At 46.2% G+C, this 18,635-nt stretch overlaps 1 protein-coding gene across 1 annotated transcript in view; it reads right to left on the reverse strand.

Moving 5' to 3' along the window:
* Window positions 1–1,156: 1,156 nt before the first annotated feature.
* The window catches only part of PSKH1 (protein serine kinase H1), a 30,908-nt gene continuing 13,429 nt past the window's right edge, over window positions 1,157–18,635 (reverse strand). Inside the window, exon 4 of the mRNA XM_066557565.1 lies at window positions 1,157–7,241. Within this exon, the coding sequence (XP_066413662.1) occupies window positions 6,924–7,241 (318 nt within the window). The 3' untranslated portion in view covers window positions 1,157–6,923. The remainder of the gene's footprint in view (window positions 7,242–18,635) is intronic.

Below are 18,635 nucleotides of genomic sequence, written 5' to 3' on the forward strand. Positions count from 1 at the left end.
GGTTCTTGAGACAGTGGCTGGTGGGAAAAAAAAAGTCTTGTGTGAAACAGGAGTAGCAAGACACATGCTCAATGAATTACAATCTGGCTCCCAGCAGCTCCAAATAGAGCTGGTGATAAGGCACCGTGGAGAGAAGCAGGATCAGACTGTCCCAACATGAGCTGTGGGGTTTAGTTTTCCTTACCAGGGATGTGAAGGTGATACAACACCTTTGCTGTGTGAATCACAGCCCCCAAAAGGTAATCACTCAATTAGGCAGAGTGTGACATTACACAGGGACACACTGATGGGAGGGGTATGGAACATCAATGGAGAGCAAATACAAACAGTCTGGCCCATATGATTGAGTTAAAATAAATACAAATCTGCTCAAGTAAAGCCTAGGGCTAACAAATTTTAGTGGTCAGTAAGAGTTAGAGTTTTTTTAGTGGTTTGCCCTGCAGAGAGCATCTAACTGACCTTAAAGGCAAGTGAAGAGAGATGTGGGGAGGGACCATGCAAGCAGAGAGAACTGGGGCTATAGGGAACTTCAAACAGGAATGACCAACTGCACCACTATGCGTCATCTGGTCTGAGTGCTGAGCTCTCTGTCAGCTCTGCCACCACTGGGATGGGGTCCCCTGTCCCCAGAAAATCCTGGAGAGGAGGTGTCTCAAGAGGGGTGTGCATTGTTCACTCCATATTACAGGTTTTCCTGTAATATTGTCCATAAAAGCTGCTCAGAGTAAAACTGGAGAGGTGATGAGTGGCTGTGGACAAACCAGAGCATTCCTCTGGCCCAGTCTACCACCTTGCAGCCAATGAAAAATAAACAGAATATCCCAAAGTGCTTGTTCAGCCTCCCACCTGCACCTTCCAGCAACAGGCTGAGTGCCTGCCTCATCCAGGGCACCCCATGGACATCCCAGCCCTGCACAAGGTCTCCCTTGGGCAGCTCCTGGCCTGGCAGCTGCATTACAGAAACCAGCAAAATCTGATGGGCACTTTGGTACCTGTTGCTGTGATCTATGAATGTAACAGAGGGGTGGGCACCTCCTGGGTCTCCATGGACTTACTGACCATTATTCCCAGCCTGGAAATCAGGCCTGGAATTGCCTTCCAGCAGCCAGCCTGCAGGTGATCCACCAGGCATAAGTAAGGACAGCAGAGCCGTGGGTACACAGAATACATGGACATATTTTAGCAGAACGAGTACAACAAATAAATAATTCTGTACACTCTAACTTGAACATTACAGACTAATTACAATGGGTCCCACCTCATGTGACAGGACAGTCCTTAGAGTAAAGCCAGGACTCGAAAGGCAAGGCACTGAACAGGACACTGGATGTGACACAGACCGACTGGACGAGACCGGAGTCGCTTCCAAACCGTTCCAACCCAGCAGCGGAAACTGGGCAACCAAAAATAACAGCAAGTGCCGGAAGATGTCGGATCCCAAGGGCTTCCTGGGAGGTCCTTCCGTAGGGAAAGGCAACAGGAAAGCTCAGGGCATTGGGGTGTCTGTGCAGGAGCTGCTGCTCCGTAACACCAGGAGCTGCTGCTTCGTAACACACCTCACTGCTCCAGGAATCAATTCCACATTCTGCAAACAAACAGTGCAGTGACCTCTGCAACAGCAGCCAGAGCTCACCCATCACACATCTGCAGCATCACCAGGCAGGGGGGGACAGTGGGAGAAGGACAATTGTCACAGGCAGAGCTCCTGCTGCCCCTGGCACAGCGAGGGTGGAAGGCACTGAGCTCTGTGATGCCGCTCACCACAGCACGTCCCTGGTGTTCACATTTATTTCTTTGGGAAGTTTCCTGCACAGTAAGGCACAGATGACATGCAGGCACCTGCCATGGAGTGCTGCACTCTTAATCCAGGGTGAGAGAGGAGACTGAGTGGTCAAAAAAAGCACCAAAACCCTCCCAAGAGTTGTGAAGGCAATTTGGGACTGGGTTCATGCAGAGTGGTACAGGCACTTCGTGACACTTTCCAGGAGAAAGCTGAGTGGGTGAGAGGCCTGGACAGCCCAACCTCCCTGCAAATTCTAGGGCTCACACTGGTGCCAAAGAAGCCAATGTCTGTGTTGCTTTGCATCATTTAGAAAACTAAATTAAGTCAAACAATTGATATTTATTTTATCCCACTTCAAACCCCCCAAATCTTCAGTATCATTACTTAAACCAAGATAGCCCCACACAGCCTAATAAGAAGCCTGTAACAGCCACACAGTAGTTGCCCTATGTGGTACAAGACTGAGCTGAGCCTGCACTGCAGGTCCTCAAAGGCACCATATGTAAGCTTCTACCCTGCCCCTGGACTTGCCACAGCTCCTGCAGAGCCAAACCCAGAGCTGCTGCCCAGCAGCCAAGTGACCCATCATTGCTATTCCAGTTTGTGCACCAGATAAAACTGACTCTCTTAGTACTGCAGCCAAACACCTGGGGAGAAAACAGGACTGAGAAATAGGGCAGGGCCTCAGAAATAGTGTAAATTACCAGAACAGAAACTATCTCACCTAAAAGAGGAAAATACCCAGATTCCAAAGAAGAGTGTGAGGGTTTATCACATCCAGAACAAACACGTCAAGCAGGCCCTACACTGCAGCTGGTGTCCATAGCACTACCAAAGCCAGCAAGTCTGAGCCCAAGCTCCTCACAAGGCTCTCAAGCTCTCCTCCACGTACAGCTGTGTGCTTCCAAGAACAACATAGCATACAACAACATGTGATAGCATCTGGATGCTATCACAACTGCAGTGTTAAACAGCACAGACTTCTTCAGGGTTGAAGGAAGGGTGGTTTCTACCCCACTGGGTTGATGTGTTAGGATTTTTAGAAGCCTGAGTGAGAAGTAAATAAAAATGGACTGATAATTGCTGTTTTAGGATAATACACTACACACTCAAAATCCTGGATGCAAATCTTTAGACCCCCTAATGCAATTTCTGGAAGACTTTTTCACATTCTTTTCCAGTAACCCTTGACAAAAAAATAATAAAAATCAAGGAACCAAAAGGCCACATTCTTTGAAGCTGTCATTCTCTCCCTCAAGAGAGCAGCCAAACTCCCAGGACAAAAGGATGGGATTGTTTTACACAGTACTGCTAAGTTCCAAAAGACAAACCACCCTAATTCTCTTTACTCCTGAAAGAGCAGCGAGGAGAGGGCTGTGCTTGGACAAGGACACACCACAATTTGCCACTAGGTGTCATTCCAACTCCACCTCCCCTGCGTGAGCCAGAGCAGGAAAAACAGAAACACTCAGATTTGTGGTGGTCTGGAACAGGCAGGTGTTACTTCTGTCCTCCCTGCACATTCAGGAGGGAAGTTCCCCAAAAAACTCCCTGCGAGCCAAATTAAAAGCCACCATTGAGAGTCAAAGAAAGACATTAAAAAATTAAATGAAAGAGCAGAAAAAACCATTTCAGAGAGATTTTAGTTTCTAAAATCCCCAAAAAAGGCACTCCTGAAAAGTGTAAACTCCTGAGACTTAAGACCAACTGAGCACTGAGCTGCTCCTGTGGAATAAAGACAGATGATCAAGGTAATTCACAGTGAAGAGCTTCTTACAGGACAGATTGAAGGCACCTGGACTATGGCTCAGAATTACAGCACTTTGCCTGTCCCCCTCCACACCAGACCCAACTGAAAACGTGTCCCATTTGCAAGAATAAAAGCACCTGAGGAATTGTTCTTAAGCTGGACCTTCCAACGTGGCATTTGGATCATCACAGTTTTCCAGACTGAGGGAAAGATCACTGAGGACTCCAGGGTCACTTGGACAGAGCTCTGCTCATCTCCCCTCTGGCCACACATTATTGTCTAGCTGCAAAGTTCCTAGGAATATTGGATTTAGAAACAGAAGAGGAAGTGAGCCAAGAGTGTTAAAATTGAACTATGGAAGGAAAGCCTGTAAAGATTTTCCCAAGTTTACACTGATTTTTCCATGCAAACAAGAAAACCTTGCATTTGTGAGAAGAATTAGAGTTCTATTTTCAGAAAAGCCAAAGCTCTTTATGGGATGGCCTTGGTTCTCTTCCCACAGTTCCCAAGCAGTGGAGTGCCCTAGGACTGCACCTCGATACCACAGAGAGGCAAATGCAGCTATCCAGCATTCCCAGCTGTGTGATGGATCCTCCCTTCTGCCAATTCACCCCTAGTCACAGAGCACCACCACCAAATCCTGGCACTGTCAGGAACCTCCTGCTTCTCAAAACATATTCCAGCCCAAAGTAACCACAAACGATCACTCCGAACTTCCCCTGGTGAAAAAACAGTTATGGAAAAGATCAGTGAAGCAAAAATTGTCAAAGATGAGAAGGTTCTTGTTCTGCTTTGTGAAGGTGGAGAAACAAGCCTGGTTAGCCCAGAGCTTTATGCATTCCTCATCCCATAAGAGAAGGATAAAGGAACGGCATGGGCAGATCTCTGCATGATGCCTGTGCCTTTTGACAGTCTAGTGGTTAAGGGGAAGGGTCTCAGTTCTAGAGGTCTTGGCTCAGTTCATCAGTTTGACCCCCTCAAACAGGCAAAATCCCTGTTTTTTGGATAAAAATGCAGGATAATCTGGGGAGGGCCATGGAAGCAGCCAGGAGGTAAAAGCAATCACAGTGCCTGGACTGATGCTCCAAACACACCAAAGCCTCTTCAAGTAATGGCTCAGAACCAGAAGTGCTCTGAGGGAGCCTCCTGCCACCATCTGACCTGCAGGGCCCCATGGTCCAGCTGATACTGGCCTAAGAGGGGCTCCTGCTTCTGGAGAGCTGTTTGCAGTACCATGAGGGACACTGAACTGTTTATGAAACAAAATGTGGCAAGCTGCCTGCTTTGTCAGAAATCACATCTAGTTTATAGTTCATGGTAACAAACTAGGGAAAAACAATGTGAGGAGGTAAAAGATGCTGAAAATATTTTTGTTTGCAGTCCACAGGTTTGAAAAAAACAAATATGGGGAATTCTACAAGTATGTGTTAATGCTGATGGAAGAAAGACTGCATGTGACATGGTAGGATGGGTTGCTCAGAGCAAGGGCAGCCTGCAAAGGATGTGAGGTTTCCAAAATAACATGAAAAACCATGTAAAGGATTTCACATTCACTCCTGCTACACACAGTGGCTGTCCTCAAGTTTCTGCTCTATTCCCCACCACATGCTTGGGCACACCAGGCTGGTTACACTTATTTACAGTCCATCCCACCTTTGGGGTGGGAAGCACACTCCCAGAAATCCCCCTTTCTTTTTTTTTTTTACCTTAGCACAGAAAACTCCAATCTTCCCCCATTAAAGCTGCTTTGCTGTTTGCTGACTAGGAGTGACTGTGAGAGCTCCCTGGAGATGTGACTGACCACTTTAGCTCTGCTGACACTGAAACACAGTGGCACAGGCATCAATCCTAGGAAAAATCCAAGCTCACCAGACCCTTGAGCTTGGACTGCCCACAGCTCCAGCCCAGAGCCAAGCAAGCCCTTCCCAAGTGCACAGCACAAAGCAAATTGTGTGGCTTTGTAAGAAAAGTTTCAAATCCCAGCATTTTCCTTCACTGCTGATCTTGTCTCTGCTACCATGAGAAGCCAAATCCATCCTGTGGCCTGTGCCATCAGCCCCAGTTTGCTGCCCTAACTATTTGGGAAGATAATCTCAGCAGGCTTGCAGAAAGCTCAGCTCTGCAGCCCCCACCTCCCCTGAGAGTCCTTTGTAAGAGGCCACCTCATCACCCACACAGCACAAGGACTCCTCAAAGGCAGCATTTTCCTGGTGAACTTAAGTCACCCCTCACAGCTCTAGGGCATTTGTACAATGTCTCCAGGGTACTGTCAGTGCTGACACTCCCAGACTGGGCTTCCACTTCTCAAGTCCCTACTCTGATGCTGTGGAGCCATTTGTGGCCACCCCAACAGCTCCCACCACCACTGTCCCAAAGCAGGGATGGCAGTGCTGGGGCTGCACAGGCACACAAAGCAGGGGAGCCCTGTCAAATCTGCAGGCAGGGAGCAGCCTGGAACCACCAAAGTTCTGGTGCAGTGACATGGTCAGTAACACTGCTTACAGTGGTTATAGCCCATCCCACCTCTGGGGTGGGAAGCACATCCCTAAAAGCTCCCTCCTCTTTTTTCCCCTTAGCACAAAAAACCCTCAACCTTCTCAATCTTTGTCTGAAGGGTGCAAGGTGTGTAATATGTCAGAGACACAACAGAGCCACGAGAACAAGCCCTGCATGACAGGCACTGGTCTTGCTGCAAACAGGGAAAGGACAATTCCAGGGGTAAACCCTTGATGTCATCAAGTGAGCCCTTGACGTCATCAGGAGGATGGCAGCCCTTGGGGGAAACCTCACAGCTCCCCAGCCCTGGTGGAAAACTGCTGTCTGGCATCTCTTTGGCGAGGAGCTGGTGGGCAGCACACCAGTGAGTCAGAGCTATCCCACTTGTAACTGCACATGACTCATTCCAGCTTCGCTGCAAAGGCACCACAGAGTCTGACTAAACCAGCCCAAAATCTGTGTATCCGTAATTTTTAAATACGTATACACCCCCACACGTGTATGTGCACACACGGACGTGCACGCACAGACACACCAAGTGATTGCTTCTTTTTTTCCGTACACAAGTGAGAGAAACTGAACGCTCTGGAATTAATAAATAACTATGAACAACCAAGCTCCTGGGCTACAGAAAGAGCTCTTCTCCCCAGTGGCTCCTTAATTCCTTGAGGCTCTGAGCCCACAAGGACTCCCCTGTTTCTGGCACGAGACCCTCACAGGCTGGCATGGCCACCACGAGGTTCCCTTTCCTCTGCACGGGGTGAGGGGGACACCTCCTGCAGGCAGGGAGGGAGGAACCTGGCTGTTCCTCACTGAGTGTGCGCACACCTGCAGGGCAGAGCAGACCTGTGGCAGGGGTCCTCCTTTTGAATTTTCTTTTCCAGAGCCTCAAGCTCAGCCCGTGTACTGCTGCTGGTAGCGCAGGTTGAGCTCGCGCAGCTCCCGCTCCCGCACGCGCCGCGATTTGTTGGATTTGGTGGAGCGGCTGGAGCGGGTGGACTGAGCTGACTTGGTGCTCTGGCAGCGGGAGGAGGCCCTCTTGAGAAGGTTCTGTGAGATGGAACGGTGCAGGTTCTTCATGGAGGAGGAGGCTGCCATGCTGACCACCCACGGGTGCTTCAGGGCCTGAAGGGCCGTCATCCTGTCGCTGGGGTCCACCGTCAGCAGGCGGTCGATGAAATCCTTGGCCAGGTTGGACACGCTGGGCCAGGGCTGAAACACAAAAGAGGTGGTTGGAATGAAACATCCTTGCTGATTAATTAATTCCTCCCATGTCTGCAAGGTGCTTTGGGGCATTCTGCTGCTTCCCCTCTCTCTTTTATCCTCAAATCTTCCAAGCTGTAACTGGCAGTATCTGCCCAAGGAGAATGAGACACAACTACTGCACGTGAGGGGAAGAGGCTGAATTAGTGGGAAATATCTGCAGGTCCACAGGTGCAGAGTAGATCCCTCCAGCAGCTGGGCTCAGGCACTCAGTAGCTGACCCTCCAACCTGCAGGCACTGACACAGCCATGTGCACACACTCAAGGGTCTCAGTCTATTGCAGCCCGGGGCTGTGTACAAATCACAAACGGGACGGGACTGCTGGGAACGAGCCTTGAGCTGTTTTATTTTCCAGCATCAGCCTCATTACATGGTGATGACAATGGGAAGATGCCACCAGCTCACATCCCAAACAGCAGACAAAGAACTTAATGTTACAACTTACCTTAGAAGTTCTTTGACCAATCACACAAAGCAAAAGCACATTGACAGTAGTTCTGTCTAACTGCTATAAGCACATGTACCTTTGGTTAAAACAATGCTTGCTTATTTCAAATACAATATCTGCTTGTAAGCCTTAAAACACAATGCACAGAGCTTCATTATTAAGCTTAAAACTTCCAAATATCTTGCTAGATATACTTATCTGCAGCTTAGGGACTTATTCTAGACAAGCATTAATACACAGACCATTGTTCTATTTGTCCTTACTTTTCTACTTTTTACATAATTTTTCTGCTGACCTATCTCATGGCTACTGCATAGCTCTAATCACAGTTCTGCTGTCTCTGAGGACTGCCTTTTGCAGCTTTCCCAAAACCCTCTGATTTTATGGATCCCTACATCAGTCAACCCCCAGACCCAACAATCTCTCCAGCAGTGGCTGGGCTTTCCCTGGTCCATCTGGAGTTTTGTCCTTGTCCTTAGAGACACACACACATGGACACCCCCAGCTTCCAGGCCCTTTCCCCATGTCCAGCTCCATGCTTACCAGCAGTCACACTCAGTCACACACCCCCACATGCCTGTGCTTGCTCCAGTTGCTGCACCATGACACACACAGGCTCCCAGACCTATGTCCTGCTCCAGCTGCTAGTCCTTTCTACCTCATCCTCTCACATCACCTTCCAAAATCCTACAATTACTACCAGAAGCTGAGTAACTGTATCTCATTGAAGACCCTCCCCTGTCCAAGTGCTTTCTATCCCACAAAGCCATTACTGCAGGCACAGGAGCCCTATCACTCACAGAGGATGGATTCTGACACCCAGGGCTCTTCTGACTCTTCATCTCAAGGCACACATCCAGGGAGGAAGCACCAACCTCTGCACTGATCCTGGAACCAAAACTAGGCAGAATTTTCTGCTATGGAATTTGGTCTCACTCTCACATGGAAATTCAGATGTTGCTACTGGTTAACTCTGGCACAGCAGCTCAGCCCAGCTGGAAACAGCCCCATAAAATGTTCTAAATATATAGATATGTTAGATATAAGAAATTTGCAATAATGTGTACCACAGGAAGAGGAAGGAATTTGTTTTACAATATGCTAGTTTTAAAGAAATAAGCCCAAAATAATTAATTAATCCTATAATAAATATCCTCCCAGCACACCCAAGAATGGCCATAACAACTTATGAGTCAAACACCTCCAGCCATAAATGTTGAATTGTTTCATTTCTGACAAAATACTGTATTTGCACTAAGGTGGGAAGTGAGAACATTTCCTTCAGCATGAGGTGAAGGCTGGGCTGTGGATGTGGACAAAGCTGGGAAGAAAAATGTGACAAAATCCACTGTAAGGGAGAGGAGGAGGCAGCATGGCCAGCAGAAAACCCCAGGTGGTGAATGGAGCCAGGCAAGAGCAAGTTTCTGCAGTCACTGGGTATTTTGGGGGTCTCACCTGTCCTGAAACCACCAATACTGAACTTTTCAAGTCTGTGGAGATCACATCCCAAGCTGCATTAAGAAAAAGCCTGAGCAGATTTCTGCAATGAACATTTCCATATAATAATGGTGACATACATGTAACTGAGTGGACCCACCCCTGTCTAGTTAAAAAGGCAAAACTGCTATTCTCTGTCTCTCATTCTTCTCTTCATTGGGTGAGGAAGAAAAGCACCCAGCTATTTTAAAATTCAGGGTTCACTGACTGTACAACCAGAAATAATGACCTTTTCTTGCACAGAAAGTCTAAAAAAGGTATGTCCTGATTTTTTGGAGGTTTGTAATTCATTGCTACAGAAAGCAATTTTCTTTTCAAAAGACTCAAGGCACCAGCAAGAGAACAGATCCCTGGGAGGAATTTTTAATGAAAAGGAGGATGGTGTAAGAGTTACAGCACTGCTCCCAGCACACAGCCTGTCACTGCATGGCCAGGAAAGGTGAACTTGAGCTTTAGCTGAGGAACTGGCTGTGAGGGAGATCAGGGTACCACAGTCTTATTTTACAAGGACTAAAACACTCTGGCTTACTCAGCTGAAATGGGATACATGGCCAGTACCTATGCAAGAGAAGAGACTGAAAATTATATTAACTACCTGATATAAAGAAAATACTGCTACATGAATAAAAACATATAAATGTTCCTGAACATATTCAGAATAGAAACGGAAATACTCAGGGAGGAAGCAGATCAGATACCACTTCACATTTCAAGAATTAAATCCATTAACAAAAAAAAAAAATTCTAAACATTCAAGCTTTTCTGTCATAGAATCATTAAGGTTGGAAAACACCTTGAAGATCATCAAGTCTAACCATTAACCCAGCACTGCTGTGGTCACCACTAAACCATTTCCCCAAGTGTCACATCCACCTTTTGAACCCTTCCAGGGATGGTAATTCCACCACTGCCCTGGACAGCCTGTTCCAGGGCCTGACCACATCTTCAGTGAAGAACTTCTTCCTAATACCCCATCCAAACCTCCCCCAGTACAGCTTGATGCCATTTCCTCTTCCCCTGCTGCTTTGTAAAGAATATAATTATAATATAATATATAAGTAAAATTAGTTTGTCACAATCTGCCTTAAATGGTTTTTTCTTAGCTGATGAAATAAATGTACCTTGGCAGTGAATGGTAAGAAAAAACAGGTGCTTGTTAGAAGAAAACAGGAACAAATTCTGATGACAGACTCGTGAAAGTGTTTATAAAGAAGGTAAAAAAATAGCAAAAATCCTTTTCAAATTAATCAGGCAGACCACAATAAAGGTTCAATTTTAACTGAACACACTGGTCTGTTTTGAAGATTGATGGACCATTGAGAGGCTCAGCCTTCATGGTATTCACACCAACAGAACCAAAAAGCTGAATCTGCCCTGCCATGGGGGAATATAAATCCCATTGCAAGCCTATAGATTCCCAACAGACTTTGGATGAGGTACTTCATTTGTTAAATACCAGCAAGGGGAATCAACTTGCAGGATTTACTCTTCATTGGCATAATCCCAGCTGATCCCAGGTCAGCTGGGACCTGGATGTGTCAGCTGGGACACATCACCTTCCCCTCACACTGGGGGTCTCCAGCTGCACAGAACCTCTGGGCTCCCTCCTCCCTGATGGACAGATCCAAATGGAACCCAGGCAACAAGAGGCCTTGCCTCCACTCTTCCAAGCTTGCCTTGAAAAGCTTTTAAAGATCCATTTTCTGTAGTTTTTTTATGAGTCCCTATTCATTCAGCTGCAATCACAAACTCATCGTTACCTGGCTGCTCCATCAACCCCCAATTCCTTCTTTCCTTCTCCTCCTCCCAGGAGCCACAGCTCACCTCATTCTGTTTCCTTCACAGAGGGCTCATTCTCCACTTCCACATCCTAATGGGACATCCAAGCTAATGATATATCGATTAAATTTACCAACTTTACCTCAAAGTGAAGGTAAATGCAGGTGACAATTTGCTCTCTGTGCAGTAACTTTTTAAGAACTCTTCACTACCATCTTCATTTCTGTTACTGTCAACTGAAGTGACTTAAGATACCCACCCTGAAAGAGCTTTTGTTCCCCTCAGGTGGAGAAAACACATCCACACAACTCCAATTTCATGGCTTTTCCTGGGTATTTCTTCCCCTCTTACCCTAAAACCTTTTACCTTTCTGAATATGGTCCCTCACAGAAATACAATCATGCAAGCACCTCCAGCCTCTCCTTTTTTTACCTAAGTCCAAAGAAATGCAAGAGATGCTCAAATGAAAAGTATTTGAGAAGTGGCACAACAGCACTTGGAAATACATCTTCAGGACATGCAGGACAGCATTATTTTCTCTTCCAAGTGTAAGTAATTGCAGAAACCTGGAATTTGAGGCAACCCAGGAACTATTTTGTTGTCCAAATGCATTCAAACTTCAGTCAAATGAGATTCTGGTGAGTGAAATGAGGCTCTAAACAGCAGGAATAATATTACTTAAATATTTTCAAGTCTTATTAAAAGACAGCAAGTGTGATGACTTGGAATTTAAAGAAATCTGTGAAGTCTGAAGACCTAGAAACTGTGATACATAACCAGCCTAAACCTTGAGAGGCCTGTCCAGTTTAATGAATCCTAAAGAAGAATAAACTCCAAACAGAAGAAGCACATTGGATTTCTCATTACTCCAATTACTCTAGTTTCACCACAAATGGTGAATATGGAGTACCTGCAACTAGATTTTTCTTCTGGTCAGCAAACACAAATCAGTTCATTGATCTGTTTACACAGCTGGAGGTTTGATTTGCTGCATCACACACATCTTTCCTATTTCACTGAAGCTTTTTCTTTAGTAATACACAGGGCTACATTCTACCCATGCAATTTGCAACATCAGTCCCTGGAGAAATGCATCCATTCTCCAAAAGACTTGCATCAGTTGACAAAACAGTAGTTTTAACATAGCAAAATCCCATTAACCCTCCAAATTAATACTGCAAGGCAGCAGCAGCAGCAGAGGGTTGTGTGGGGGCTGAGGGAGGCTGACACTGGTGTGCTTGGGGGGACATGAAGCGTGCTCACATGACAGGACTGAAGCAATCCAGAGGAGATGCTGCCCATCTGCTTGCCTGAGGAGAGACAGACACTGGCTTGGAAGGAAAATGCTCCCAATCCAGTGGCCATGAAATGTTGGATCAGCTAAACTCCATCAGATAGCCTTGCCTTTAAATCTCAGTGCTGCAATGACAAATCCTGCTTTTTTGTGGCACAAAAATGCCACAACAATGGCACAAAAATGAAGAGAAGTCACCAATACTCGAATATCTGTTTCTCTAGAAAGCAATTTCAAATGTGATGCAGTTTGAGTACTTCTGCTCCCTCTGTAGGACTGTGCTGCTTCAGCAAGATAAAGCTCTGGTGTCTTTCTGCAGAGAAGCACAGAATGGTTTGGGTTGACAGGGACCTTAAAAAGCTCATCTAGTCCAAATCCCCTGCCATGGACAGGGACACCTTTCACCAGCCCAGGCTGCTGTGAGCCCCATCCAGCCTGGCCTGAACACTTCCAGGGATGGGGCAGCCACAGCTTCTCTGGGCACCCTGTGCCAACGCCTCAGCACCCTCACATACCTTAAAAAAGGTGGAATAGCCACATTTGGAGCTGAAGCTCAGCAGTACCAGCTGAATGACAACAGAGACCTCCTACCTGTGACCAGTTTTTCTAACTACAGCAATCATATCCTCTTGTCTGGGATACCTGGTGCAGTGTCTGCTTCAAAAACCTGATTTCTCACGAGACGATCCCTGGATACAGACTCCTTTAACACTGGAGACTATTGGCCCCATGCTGGAGGGAGCACTAAACATCCTCTAGAAAGTAATGTCTGTAACTCTAGAATTTAGCAGAGTGACTAAAAACATGATTCAGCACAATTTACAAGGAAGAAAAAAGTTGGGGGAGCAGAAGAGCTGCACAAAGCTGCAGAGGGAACTTCTGGTTAGTTGAGTGCAAATAAAAGAAGGATCACCTAAGCTCTGCTTTTAGACTCAACAGTACCCACTGAAGGGAGGATACATTCTCATTTCCTGATTCCCACCTAAGTTACACATTGTTTTCAGGAGAAGAAAGACAATGTTTATGAGGAAGGTGAGGGAAAGGCCTGGATCTCCCTTGCCAGTCAGTCTTTACAAAAACATGAAGCACAAAGCATGTTATCACAGCTGCAAAAGATTGCTCTTAGGCCAAAAATACTGTATCCCAGTCCCAGTGATTCCTAAGAAAAATACTGTATCCCAGTCCCAGTAATTCCTAAGAAAAATACTATATCCCAGTCCCAGTAATTCCTAGGATGAGTCTGAGCACTGCAGAAGCCTCAAAACACCAAAGAGATTGAGGAGCCCCACAGCAGCACACAGGTTCCTGCAAGATTCTCCTACAGAAAACCTTCGGATATCTACTTTGCAGTTTCACAAGATAAGATAGATTTGTTGGGAATAAGCCTGCCCCAACAAATAGACTGGGTTTAATGCATCCACTTGGTCAGAGGGAACTGCCTTCACATTGTGTCCCTGTCACCATTAGCAGCAATGCTCCACATCACAGGAGATGGACACATTTCTGTTCTCATTCCCATTTGATGCTGCACTCTCCATCGTGCCAGCAACATGGTTTGGTTTGTGCAAACAAAGTGAGTCAAACTGGGGAATTTCTGTAAATTTTTCACTTGGGATTTTCAGTCCAGTTATTCCTTGGCATGAGTCACCAGATGGCTGCAGAAGGAGCTACATCAACCCAAGAGAGCGACTGGAACGGAGTCCAGAATTAGCAGCACTTCAACCAAGTATGAAACCCATCCCACAGCCTCTCTTACAGCCTCAGTGACCATGGGAGAGACTCCCATGGTGGAGACACTTTGCTCTGGTCCCCCAGGAATGCCAGCTGCTGCATTCTGAGGGAGCACTAGCATTCCCTACAAAAGCATCTCCTGGACTTCTGAGCTGCATAAAACACAGGGCACTTCAGCCATCTGCAACTCCAGCCCTGCTAGACAACAAACTCAGGGGAAAGCAGCCTCCTTTACAATACCTTAAAGAGCTCTCAAGTGTGTTATGTTTTATTCAGACTTAGGCTCTGAGGCTGGAGAAGGAGGGGGAGGAGAAGAAAGAGATCCTCCTCTGAGTGTCACTTAGGCTGGGGGATGGCGTGCAGCGCTCTGCTCTGTGTCACTGAATCCCTTCACCACCCCTGCTTGTTATTCACAGCAGCAGAAAATCTACTGAGGCACTGCCCAGGCCAGTGTGTGGGGAACAAACAACTGCTGGTTTGTTGTGCTGCTCTCTGGCCTGAACAGCCAGCCCACTTCTCTTCCTGCAGCTGATGTGAGCTCTGAGCCAGAGAGCAGAGAGCTCCCAACAGGTGCTGGAAACAAACCCTGACCTGTGTGACCACTGCACATCTCCTCACCCAACTGGAGGGACCTAGGCAGGGGTGGGAGCCAACACTCCCACTGCAGAGCAGCTTTCTTTTGGTCTGCTGATTAAAATAAGCAGATTTTGGATACCAGAATCAAGTCCCTGAATTTTATTCTTCCTGCAACGGGAGCTGCTGTAAAGCCACCACCAAAGCCTGCAGTGCAAACAAGTTAAGTTAATGACTTAAATTTATTTTCTTTTCACAAAAATAGGTCAAGCTAACATATGTGTGGTGCTGAAGGCAGGGCACATCTCTCCAGCTTCTGTCATTTTTCAGAATAGCTGCACCTTAAAATTCTGACATTTCTGGTGGAAGACAAGTGACATGCTGTTAGTTTTGAGAAGGAAATTAACTGGACTCGATGCTCTAAGAGGTCTTTTCCAACCTTAATGATTCTAAGAACATCACCAAGAACTCTCTTCATTGCATTACCTATCTATGCATGATGCAGCAGTTTTGTCCCATTTAGGAGATTCCCACATGACATCAGAAAGCAGGAAGTGTCAACTCCAAAGGAGCAAGTTGGGGACTGCAACTGTGGCACATGACATTGCAAACCAGCCTAGGGCTGTGCTGGGGCTCCAATAACACCAGGTTTGCATCATCCCAGGTACTGTTCAGCTCCCAAACAATTGCAATGAGGTGATCAAAACCAACTGGTTCCAAAGAACTGGAACAAAAAGTTTCCAGTGAAAAGATGAAATGTGCTAAAGTCTGTGCAGGGCAGATTCCCAAGCATTCAGCATTAATTTGTTGATGTGGGGAGGAGGAATAAAGGAAGGATGAAAGAGGAAAATACAACAGTCCTTTAATAATCCAGAGCATTATAAGTATGCGCAGCCATCTGGTGCGGTGAACTTCTATAACCCAGCTTTTCGAATGGAAATAGCCAGCCCATTTTCCCTGGACAGGCACTGAGTATTCAGCTGGAATCATGCACTAAAATTACAGCAGCTACAAAAACAATAAACACAAAGCTTTTCTCTCCAGCCAGGGGCAGCCCTTCTAAGTGCAATGCTTAGGGAATAGCTGTTAAAATGGGGTAATACCACATTTAACTTGGATCGCTTTACGTCTCTTAAAAATGTGTCAGCAAGTTACAGCTGCACACAGGGGACTGTAACCACTGCCTTGACTGAAAAATTGTCTGTTAGGGAAGTTTAGGGTTAAGAGACCTGGACTTGGAAGGATGCAGGTGAAAAGATGAGATCACCAAGTATACAGTGCTGGAGATTGCCATGAAAATGGAATGAGTCAAAAATTTCCAAAGGTATTGCTACAGCACCAGCAATACTCACAGCAGTATTTGCAGTAACTAAACTGGAATATACCTTCCCCAGACTGTTCCTTACATCTGGGTATCCTGACATCTTCAGTGCTTTTACTCTGAAAAAACTCAAATTTGAGCTGAATGATGCTCTCTCACTCTGAACTATTACCTTAAGAGAGTATTGGCTGTGAACTGGAGCTGAAGTCAATATGTGTTTCTACGTACAAATTCAGAGTAAGAGTTTAATTAAGAAATGGCAGTTCCTGACAGGGAGGAAAGATCTTCCCCAGGGAGGAAGAATATCTTTCATCACACTGATTAGAGCAGTGGTGGGGGGATGAACAGATAAGCTTATAACCTCCCACACAACCCCCTCCTGCAAGCTCCAAGCTGTCGGTGCACAAGCCCTGGGTGCTTACGAGGGAATGAACAAGGGAGAGTAAATCCTAAGTCAGTCTTAGCTGCCACTCCAACCCTGCCCTGCTCCCCAGCTGGCACCAGCTCTCCTCTGCTGCTCTGGACAGCTCCTTTAACCTCCTAGAGCACACAGATGTGTCACAGAGTCATAAAATATCCTGAGCTGGAAGGGACCCACAAGGATCAAGGTGAGGAGCTGTGCTGAAAACACCACCAATCTCCAAGCCCCAGCTGCCCCACTGCCTGGCTTGATTCTCCTTTCTTCCTTATAGTCACTCTTTCAGTTTTAACAGGAATCCAACCCTGTCATAGTTCCAGAGGAGGTGAAATGATGCCTCTTTCATCTCAGCATTTCCTGAAAGCTCAGGTTTAGTGCTTCCCAAGCTAGGCCATGTGGCCCAATGCCATTGCTGGCTTTCTCTCAGAAAGCACTGTTTCACTGTTTTGGGTAGGCAAGGTGGATGTAACCCATTTTAAAGTAAACAAAACATCAGGAGACGCTCTAAGTACGCTTGCTAGGTTTTCCACAATTCAGTCCCGGGTCACTGGTTTATAATTGCTTTTCCTGTCACTATTTGGGACATTTTTGTTAGAATTCAGAGCAGGATAACTGTTCTAGATCCCATTCCAACACATTTCTCTGTATTCTCTTCTCAAATTTCTTTCAGCATCCCAGCTATTCAGTGAGGGAGACAGAGATCCTGCTGAAAAACAAAGTATGTCACTGACAATGCACTAAACTGCACATACACAAGAAGTAAAAAGGACAAACCAAAAATCCCTAATGTAACACATTTCTAATTGTGCAGCCATAATCTCATACCAGTGTGGTCTTTTTCCCTGTAAAAATCCTACCCTGTTCTCACCTACATTGTTGAGGTATTTCTCTTACCAAAAGAAGATTAAAGCATTTCAGTTTTCTATGTGGAATCATACTACCTACTGTGGAGCCTGGCCATCCTCAGGTTCAAAAACACTGTGGAGAAGATCCAGATGAGAACTTCCAAGACAGCCAGGGGTCCTTCACAGATGGTCTGCAAGAAGGGGTCAAAGGAGCTGGACTTGTTCAGTCTGGCAAAGAGAAGTCTAAGGGAAATCTAATAGCATACTATATTTATTTAAAAGTAGTTACAAGGATTACAGAGCCACACAATGGGTCCAAAGAAGGGGCAACAGGGAGAAGCAGTGCTTTGGAAGGTCTGTATCAGGAAATACCAAGGGAAGGGTGGTGCAGCCCTGGAAAAGGTCACTGGGAAGGTGGAGGATCTTCATCCCTGAAGCCCTTCAAGACTCAGGAAGACAAAGTCACAGCCAGCATGACCTAGTGCTGGCAACACTCCTGTCTCAAGCTGAATGGGATTAGAGCTCTCCAAAGGTCTCTTGTAACCAAGGTTTCTATTTTTCAAGTGCTTCTCCCCTCCCTGCCCCCAGCCAGCACTGTCATATCCCCTCCAGAGCAGCAGCACATCCCTCCTCCCAACACATAACCCTGCCCAGGCTCCATCCCACAGGCTCAACAGGGTCAAGTGTACCATGAATGCTTCAGAATAAACATGTGCTGAGCAGCTTCAGGTAAATTTGGACTGATATTCAACTACCTTTCCTGCAGGAAGGATGTGCTTTAGTTCTCTCTCCTACTGAGCCACTGACTTTATAAAATTCATAGCCACTTTAAATTCTTCACTTTGCTCAAACTAGGTTGACAATGATCTTGGCATTTAAATAGTTAATTCCAGAAGACTGAAAGACAGACAGCACAGTTCCATAAACTTTGCTTCTTTGGGAAATCAGGGTGAAGGCAGGGCTGCAACAGACACCCAAGGATCATCCAATCCATCCCATGGCCCCCAAGGATCCACCAGAGATGCATCACTCCTGACAGATGACTGCCTCACTTGTTCCACAAGACAGCTTCAGAAATCCTATGGGTAAACATTTTTTAGAGTGGGAGACACAAGTTTTTTAAAAAGTTCAGTGTGAATCTTTCTAAGTGCCATTTAAGACTCTTGTTTGACATAATCTGGAAAAAAGATTATTCCTCTTTCTCTTTGAAGCAGCCTTTTACATATTTGCAAACTGCTATGACAACACGTTCCCTAGGCCAAACAGCCAAAAATGTTTTAGTCTTCCGGAGACTGTGGTTTCTTGACTCACAATTGTTTTTGTTGATCTCCTGTCAAGTCTCTCTGCTTGGCCCGTGGTGTTTTTGAAGTCTGCTGCCCAGAAGTGTCAGAGCTTCAGCTTGGCATCTGCAGCAGCCACCAAACACAGCAGGATCA

Source organism: Molothrus aeneus, chromosome 11 (assembly GCF_037042795.1).
Source record: "Molothrus aeneus isolate 106 chromosome 11, BPBGC_Maene_1.0, whole genome shotgun sequence".
Classification (NCBI taxonomy): domain Eukaryota; kingdom Metazoa; phylum Chordata; class Aves; order Passeriformes; family Icteridae; genus Molothrus; species Molothrus aeneus.